General features: G+C 43.2%; 1 protein-coding gene across 2 annotated transcripts; it reads left to right on the top strand.

Moving 5' to 3' along the window:
* The first annotated feature begins 1,322 nt into the window (after positions 1–1,322).
* On the top strand, positions 1,323–9,122 carry TMEM52B (transmembrane protein 52B). 2 transcript variants are annotated; one of them, XM_087813954.1, is made up of 6 exons: positions 1,548–1,601; positions 3,167–3,169; positions 3,797–3,840; positions 5,641–5,679; positions 6,207–6,367; positions 7,366–9,122. In XM_087813954.1, exons 1-6 carry the CDS (start codon positions 1,548–1,550, stop codon positions 7,605–7,607), a joined length of 543 nt encoding a protein of 180 aa, XP_087670080.1. In that variant the 3' UTR covers positions 7,608–9,122. The 2 variants fall into 2 exon arrangements, with proteins under 2 accessions (XP_087670079.1, XP_087670080.1); XM_087813953.1 differs by lacking the exon at positions 3,167–3,169 and having other exon boundaries at positions 1,323–1,601.

Here is a 9,122-nt window from a genome sequence, read left to right as displayed (position 1 = left end):
ATTGTATTTTCTCTGTGAAACAAGATCTAGGCAGGTCAAGCGGACATTCCACTCCTATTTTATGAAGGAGAAATTAAGGACTGGAGAAACAATAACTCAGTGGAGGGCCTGGATTAGAATCCTGCTCTCCCTTTCCTATAAAATACCTCCCACCTTGCCAAGCTTTCTGCTGAAATTTGGAAAATAATGTTCATCCTAATACCAACTTCCTTACATTAAGAAAAAAAAAAAGGTACTGCTCATTTAGTTTTGGAACTGACTGGTTTCAAATCATCAGCGTCATACCAGGCTTTTCTCTCACTGTTTGATTTCCTTAGCTAAGAAAAAGAGTAAGTTTATAATCTCCATTCTCGTATCACATTGCCATGCTGTGTGAGGGCTCTTAGAACTGATCCCGCTCAACAGAGCCCCTGAACGATTACTCAATAAAATTAGACTTTCAGAGTTAGAAAGTGTCTGAAAGATAGTTTTATTCACTTATGAGGTAGATATATCTCTACAACTAAGGTCTAATTTTCATAAGAAAAACTTTGTATTAAAAATATTTTAAAATACTTTGTGTTAAATAAATGATTACCAACTTAAGTAGAAATCATTTAAATGGCATTCATTTGTTCCTATAGATATTTCTTTACAAAATTCGATGTCTTTTTCATAAGTTCTTATTTTTACTCTTACCTTAGACTCTATTTGAAAGAGAGAGACAGACGAGAGAGAGAGAGAGATCTTAGAACCTAGTTTTTTTAAAAAAATATATGTCTGTCTATTTGTTTCAACGGGAGTTTAAGTCAGAGTGGATGGGAATTTCATGGACAGGACCCAGAAATTCTAATCTCCAAATCTGCTTTCTCCAGAGATGGGATGGTTTTCCAGCTCATTTGGCAGACTCTCAGTCCTACTCCAGTAGTTAGGAATAAATGGCCCAGAACTAGGAGGGTTGATGATCAACATAGTGAAGGGGAGGGTTTCGAAGAGCAAGAGAGGAGGGTAATCACGTGGAGGGTGAGGGCGAGTGAATGGAGCTGGAGGGGCGCCTTTTAGCCTTCAGCCGTCACCCGCTGGCTGCGGTGGCGCCCAGAGCATCGCGTCTCCTCTGATGGAGAAGAGCAGCCTGATTGGATGCTCCTCGCAGTCAAGTTTATTGTCGCTGCCTGGGAACATACCTAACTCTGGGGACTGATGTGTCCTTCAGGCGTCTTTCTGGGGGCGCAGTGGGAGAAAGTTTAAGACGTGTAGAAAGGATTAGCGGAAGGAAAGAAAAGGCAAAGGGAAGCCAAGGTGGAGGCCCGAGCGCCAGAAATAGAAACGACAAAGGAGCCAGGATGAGCGGGAAGGGCAAGGCCACAGAAAAGAAAAGGCCCAGGGGAGTAGGAAGAGAGAAAGAGAGAAGAGGGATCAGGGATCTGTGGCTAAGAAGAGTTTCTTTCTTAAGTCCTCTAGGTCAGGAAGTCAGACAAAGCGCAGAGCATGGAAAGGAAGCAGCAGAGCGTGGAAAGGAGGTGACGGCTGCCCAGAGTGTGATCCTGGAGATGCAGGAGTTCAGCCCCATGGGAGGGAGAGTGCCCGCGGTGCTGGCCTCTGCCCTGCTGTACTTCACCCAGGTAAGTTGTGAAAACGCAGGAATAAAAGTTTTGGGGTTTTTTCACAGATAAACCAGCTCTCAGAAGAATCTGGGGGGAAATGAATGAGGGGGAAGAACCAAGGGGGATAGTGGGAAATGAATGACTAGAATGTTTCCTTAGTATTACAGGGTGACATAGCGCAGGTGTGACGGATGACAACAGCGAAACAGGGGCCAGAAATTAGGGGAAATGTACAGACAAGTAAGATAGCTACCGCACGTTAGGAGTGCCACTTACGTATGTGTGTATTTTTCTCTCTTTTAGCATCTTATCATTCATCCCTCAAATTCCAAAGTAAATTATAAAAACTAGCTACGTAATTCTCCTAAAGGGAGTTTCCCACGTCAGCCCTAATTCTGTTCTTGGAGTTTAAAGGTGCCTGCAGATCAGAAGTAAGTTAATAGAGGGAAAACTCTTTAAACCTTGCTTTTTCATTAAGGTTTGCTTTATAGCGCATTAAAATTTACTTTTAAGCTTGGAATTATGTCAGTTTTTAAGGAAATGACCATTTGTTGTTTGCCTGAAAAAGCAAGATTGAAAGATGCAATTATTTGTAGAAATTGATTTTACATCCTGTCTCTGAAATCAATTTTCCATTCCATAGAATACATTGTATATCATTTTTGTGCAAAAAAATAAAATATAAAAATAAAAACACTTCGAAGCTTTAATTTCTCCCCACTAAAATTCAGAAGCCCGAGTCACTCATTAGCTGGGAGAGGGGTCGCTGGACGGAGGGATTCTGGACAATTACGAAGGGGAAGTTTGCACAGCTACAAAATCTGTTAAGAAGGCGAGCAAATGAAGAAATTCGCTGCTCTCCGATTCCTGTGCCGCTTCTAGCGGGGTGTGGGCTGTCTGTTTCGTTTCCTATAAACCAGTTAAATGATTGTCTGAAATGCATTTCTTCTTCTTTTATTTTCTTCTTGTTGTGTCTTCTCCCTTGACCTTTCCTTCCCTTCTTTTCTCATTTTCTTCCCTTTTTGCAAGGGGCCTGAAAGAGGCATTTTAACTGCTGAGCACTTGAGGCGTTTCTAGCCTTTAGTTAGAAAATGAAACAAAGTACCAAGAATGGGTTGAAGAAACACACACTTTGTCATCCTTAGTGCCCAACTATTTTAAATTAAAACAAAACCAGGAGTTTCTGAAATGTTATCAGCAGAGGGCAGCTGTTAGATCTTTTACAAAATCCTTTTCTGATGTTTCACGTGGGTGTGTGTTTCCTCCCACCCATAAAATCCCAGTAAGTGCAAATCTTTGTCCCTCTTTAGAGGAGCTTTGTGGTCTTTGTTGTTGATTTCCGGAAATATCAACTCTTTTAAGTTATTGAAAGAGAGAGTTTCTAGAACAAAAGTTTAGGTGCAGAGGTTTTTGAAGGAGAAAGTCAACTGAAATATAAGGTAGAAGAAGGAGCAGAAGGGTTCTTTACAAGGATTTGAAGGGACTTGATAGCAGCTGCTAGAGCAGATGTGTCTATTAGTTCATTCAGTATATATATTATCGACTTTCATTTGAATTATGACCAAATCAAGAGGTGTGTGCAGTTGGTCATGTTACTTAAACCCCTATGCCTTAGTCCCTTACCTATTTAAAATAAAGTTAAATATACCCACCTACACAGTTATCGTGATGAAATATTATGAAATATTTAAAACGTTTAGCCGTGGCATATAGTAGCTACTCGATAAGTTTTCTCCCATTGTTCTCTCATACGGTGAGTTATGGATGTACTGAGGGCTTGAAAAAGGGCAGTGGGGTAGAATTCAGTTTGCACTGGGAAAAAATTAGGAAGACAGTAACGATATCCCGAGGGACAGATCAGGCAATTTCTAGGACAATCAAATTGATATAAATGCTGCCTGTCACTCACAAAGGGAGTGATGCTCAGCCAGCACCGCCACCAAAAAAAAAAAAAATGAATGAATGAATGAATGAAAAGGAAAAAAATATTCACATTAGATATTTGTGCTTCCAGGTTCTCCCACCTCAAGTGTAATGAACAGGCATGGAACAGGTGAAAACAGTCCTAAACCTGGCTGACCCTATGGCCTTGTCCTTGTATTTACCGCGCTCTCACCAACTTATGTAACAGCAGTCATGAGGGATGACCGTTAGGCTGGTGGGCAGAGACGATCAGACAGTTTCCCTGTCTGAGACTGTTTCCCTTCCTACAGCTTCCGTGGGCAAGATGTGAGGAGAACTGTGTCAGCCCTGAACAGTAAGTATCTGAGAGTCCGAACGGGGAGGAAGCAGAGACAGACAGTAACAGCAATACACAAAACAGGGTCAAAATGTCATCAGATATCTGTGACTTCCCTTATTTCTACTTAAATGGGCATCAACCCAGTTATCTCACAGACGGGTTATCCCAAAATAAAGACATGCATTTGTGTCATCCTAAACACTCAGAATAACAGTGCTGACAGCATTTTTTCCAAAGCCAGTCTTCCCATCACATAGAGATTTGCAGTAGACTTGTTCATCCATGTTTTTCTGTGACTCATCAGGACAGGCTGGGTTCAATATCTTAGTCACAGGCAGATATATGTGGGTGATTTCCAAAGGTGCATCACCACCTCAGATCTGAAGAGCATTTTTTCATTTCTTAGGGCATGTTAATATTTATTGCAGACTTTATTTAGCTATTACTTTGAGATAGTTACCCCTTAATCTAACCTTGTCACAATTAGGTCTTATGTAGACACAGAGGACATAAAGATAAAAAGGGAAAAGATTCATTCCACTTGGAGGAAAACTAGTAAAAAAAAAGAAAAATCAAGGACAGTTTGTATAAAAGACTTGCTCAGGCTAAAGGAAAACCCATATTTAGCCATGGGAAGAGTTTCCCAATAGCAAGTACGTTACACCCAAGCGAAATGGTGATTGTCTTGGTTACTTTCACACTCTCTCTGGGGTTTTAGGCATCACCACGAGAAGAGTCATTTTTAATAAAATCAGAATTGTAATGCAGAACTATAAAGGGATTTGAACAAATGGGCTGTGTTCAAATGGAGATTATGCTAAAGTGAAATAAGCCAGTCAGGAAAAGACAAATATCACATGATCTCACTTATAAGTGGAATCTAAAGAACAAAATAAACTGATGAACAAAATAGGGGGTGGGGGGAGAAGGGGCAGAATTTGAGAAAACCTGGAGGAGACGCTGTTCGGTGAAAAAGCCAGCAGCATGTTCCACAACTGCGCAACCAAAGAGAGGGTATAGCCTGCATTTCAATAGACTTCAATAGATCAATATATCAGAAAGTATTGTTAAATTTACTCATCTTTGAAGATAAACATTTCCCTTCCCTCCCCTCCCCAGTCCTGAGCTTATCCCGTCTTTCTCTCAAGAATCCATACTTTTATCCCAGTAGAGAAAATTTATAATTGTCCTAGTTAATTCAGAATATTTAATTAGCTTTCCTCATGATGAAGTTGGTTTCTACATTTCCCTCCTGTTTTGTTTGGCCTCAGACATTATATATATCAGTTTCAATTATGGGTATGAAAACTTAGGGCCCTTTTCATGGTGGGAGTTTTATGGTTTTTTTTGGTGGCCCTTTTTGCAACAACTTGCAATACATAAATTACAGACTTTGTTGTATTGCTTTCATGCTAAAAACTGAAATTTTCTTTATGTTTAATAAATTTTATTGATCTCAAATATATACAAACGTTAACTTTCACATCCATTGTCAAACTCTTAAACTTGCATGGAAAGTTCTTACTTGGTAAATGTCATCATAACTGTTTCTAATGGTCCTGTTTCTGTTAACACCATTTCATGCTCACTACTTGAGTCTGTCTTACAATGATTTGTAAAATGATGTACACAATGCCATCTATAGTCTAAAACTGTTTAAGGCATCCCATTACCTGGTTACACTGCAGTTAATAGAACCTGTGATGCTTTATTATAACAAGGTATCGTATTACTGTAACTCATCACCTTGATTCTGGAATCATAACAGGCATTGACTATAATTTTATTGCAAAAAACTTTGTTCTTTCTTCATAGTTGCCTGACCACAGATTGGGTACATCTCTGGTATATATGGTAAGTTTCAGCTATAATGCCCTCAAAGACTTTTAAAAGAACTTTACTTTTCTCAGAGATAGATATGTGTGTGTATATATATGTATGTATATATATATATATGCACACACACATATATATATATTAGTTTTTTGAGTTTTTAAATACTTGACAGCAAGAAATAAACTAGGTCTGAGACAGCCAGCCTGCTTAGCTGGCATCTCAGGGAGTAAAGCGCCTTCACCTCATCACTACCCTATGTGCCAACACGCCAGGCTTTCCTATTTCCACACCCTCTCCTCGCCGGCAGCAGCCGATTATCGAGTACATCCCGAGGTCAGCTCTAGAGATGGCCCTGGGGTCGCTTAGTTAAGCAAAGCCAGCAGCAGCCCCTGCGAACCACGGGGACCTCCGGCTAAGCGGCCTCGGGCCCGACCTAGGCGCGGCCCAACCGGCGGCGGGAGCGGGCGGCGGACACGCCGGCAGCCGCTCGCGTGGCCGCGCTGTGGGCGGTCCAGCCGCCGCCGGCTGAGCGCGCGTCCCCGCAGGGTGCTGGCGGCGGCGGGCGCGCTGCTGCTGCTCTGCGGCCTGGCCTCCGCCTGCCTGCGCTGCTGCCTGGGCCGCGCGCGCGCCCCCGCCGGCCGGCCGCCCTGCGAGGTCACGGTCATCGCCTTCGACCACGACAGCACCCTGCAGAGCTCCGTCACCTGTGAGTACGCCGCCCGCGCGCGGCCCACGACTGGGCGGGGCCCCGGCGGGAACGCGGCCGAGGGGCGGCGAAGGGCGCGGGCGCCGCGGGCTTCCGCGGGGAGCCGGGAGGCCGCCCGGGGCTCCCACCCGCGCGCACCCGGGAGCGAAGGAAAAAGGGGGTGCTGGGGACAGTGCTGGAAATGCATTGGAAGAAGAATTACCCGGTTCAAAAATAGTTATTTGATTTTATTTTATTTTATTTTTGTTTAAAATATTACGGATGTCCCTTTTTCTCCCCAATGGCCCGTATAAATAGTTATTTTGAATAAAATTAGTTTAAGCTTTAAGCATATTCCTTTTTCAAAAACGTCCTGGATTTTGTAAAAAAAAAACCCCACATTTTCTGTCTATAATTTTACATATTTAGAGAAATTTGTCATGTGTACTTTCAGCTCTTTATTCCCCAAGTCTTGATACACTGAAGTATGAGCCCCAACATCTTTTGATGATCCTAAAAGACACTTTATTTCCTTCGGTTCTCTTCTTTATGTTATATTCTCAACTAAAATGGGAGAGTGAATGCCAGGCAGAAGGGCAGGTGGCAAAACGCTGAGGTTTTTATTTTGCAAAGAGAACAGCGGGTTGTGTTGTTGCCCACCTTTCCCGCCTCCCTCTTCTCACAATCATTTTGGGAAGATAAGTAAGGCAGAAATATATGTTTCTAAGGAGCCTGCACCATCAGTGGGCTGGTCCAAAGGGCTCTAAAGCTGCCAGCGGTTGTGAGACATGGGAGCCCAGCTGAGATCATTCGAGGACACCAGAGAGGACAGGGTCTCCTAGCAGAAAGTGAAGTCGGTTTCCCAACAAGCTTCACAGGGTTTTCATAACACTTGTGGCCCAGAGTTGACAGTGAGTTTGGGCACTTGTTAAAAGTAGAAGGAAATTCAGTGTGTTGTAAGTCTGATTTCTGAGGATGTCACCTTTACTTGAACTCTCCCTCCCCCCTCCCCTCGCCAGCCCTGCAGTCAGTGTTTGGCCCCGCGGCCCGGAGGATCCTGGCGGTGGCCCACTCCCACGGCTCCCTGGCCCAGCTGCCCTCCTCCGTGGACACCCTCCCAGGGTATGAGGAAGCTCTTCACATGAGTCGCTTCACTGTCGCAAGGTGTGGGCAGAAAGCGCCTGACCTACCCTCAGTGCCAGAAGAAAAGCAGCTGCCTCCAATGGAGAAGGAGCCTCCTGGGGAACGCTCTTCAAACTGATGGGAACTTTGGTTTTAGAAATGGGGTTGGGGGTCTCCCCAGAGTTGGTAAAGATAGACAAATGGATCGTTTTTTGCACCCAGTCAGAAGATTTAGGATGACAGCTAAACCTCATTCAGTGGAAAACACAGTTTCCAACTCTTCATTTCCAGCCACATATATTTTCTGATATGGAATGCTCTGCAAACTCTCGTTGTTTATCCAGTACCAAAATTTGCAACTAACCTCTAGCAATGCTTCCCGAAGTTTCTTGAATTCTTCAACTATTGAGTTTCTTTATCTATATGACACTGCAAGTTGCTCTTGTCTGCTAGCTCATAGGTAGAATACACTTGAGGAGAAAGACAGCCGTAAGCGTTAATGTACCAAATTCACTCTTCCTCTTCAGGGAACACCCACTTTTATACTGAATGACAGTGGTAACCTTGGACATCATGTAATACCTAACTGGACATCCGGCATCCAGGGTGGGATTGCAGGCACAGGCTGGGAGAACACGGTATATAGAGAAGTGCCAAATACCCAGGTCCTTCTTTCACTCGGTGGTATTGGACACTGCACAGAGTGCAGTAACAGTTCCATTCAGTTTTCTGTTCCTCTGCCCTGTGAACGCACATATGCACACACGCGTGTGGGCACACACACGCACCCTTTTCTAACACTGAAAGAATAGCATTGCTTTGCTGCTTTCCTTTGACCACTTCAAGTGCCTAGTGACAGCCACTAGTCTCTAGTGGTGGCCTTCACTGCCACCTAGTGGAGTGGTGATAGAAATGCATTCTCCTCTTGGAGCCTGTCTGCACACCTCTCCAGTTCCTTGGTTAACTGAACCACGCCTGGGTGAGATTCTTCCCAAGGCACCATCCGGTTGTGTAATGTTAAGCTGTCCAACTGACATACCACCTCCAAAATGTACTGCTGTTGGAAAACTGAGGACATGAATTATATTTGATGAACAACTACTCACCAGTGACCTTAGATAACTCAATGAAATCTTTAAGCACAGTTTTCTCATCTGTAAGATAGGCAGGTGATAATAACACCTTATACGTTTGTTGTGAGGCTCTAATAAACTAAGTATATATGACAAGATTTGTAAAGTATTATGCCCCTGTTTTTTTTTATTCTTGATACAGATATCTGACTTTAACCTGCCAGCTATGATTCTACTGAAAATTATGTTCTGATTTGTCCTTTTGCTATGTTATTGCTAAGTCACACTTGAAGTAGCTTTATTTCATCGATAATATTTGGTAATTGAGGCAAACAGCTAAAGATATGTGATTCGTCTTACTGTGCCCTGTGTAGAGGTAGGGAACACTTGAGAAAACTCATTTACTAGGGAATTAGCTCCAGTACTCAGGGAGACATTACAGAGCCCAGGAATGCTGATTAGTGCAGTGCCTCATTAAATACATTCTTGGAGGAGTGCTCGCTCAGTCCAGCCAGAGGGAAAATGTTCTGAGTATAACCTGCTGGTGATCTGCATTTATCCTGAGTCATTTATCAAATTGC

Source organism: Miniopterus natalensis, chromosome 2, assembly GCF_054644295.1.
Source record: "Miniopterus natalensis isolate mMinNat1 chromosome 2, mMinNat1.hap1, whole genome shotgun sequence".
Lineage (NCBI taxonomy): Eukaryota > Metazoa > Chordata > Mammalia > Chiroptera > Miniopteridae > Miniopterus > Miniopterus natalensis.
Note: the sequence above shows the minus strand (reverse complement) of the source record. Positions and strands in the feature narration are given on the sequence as shown.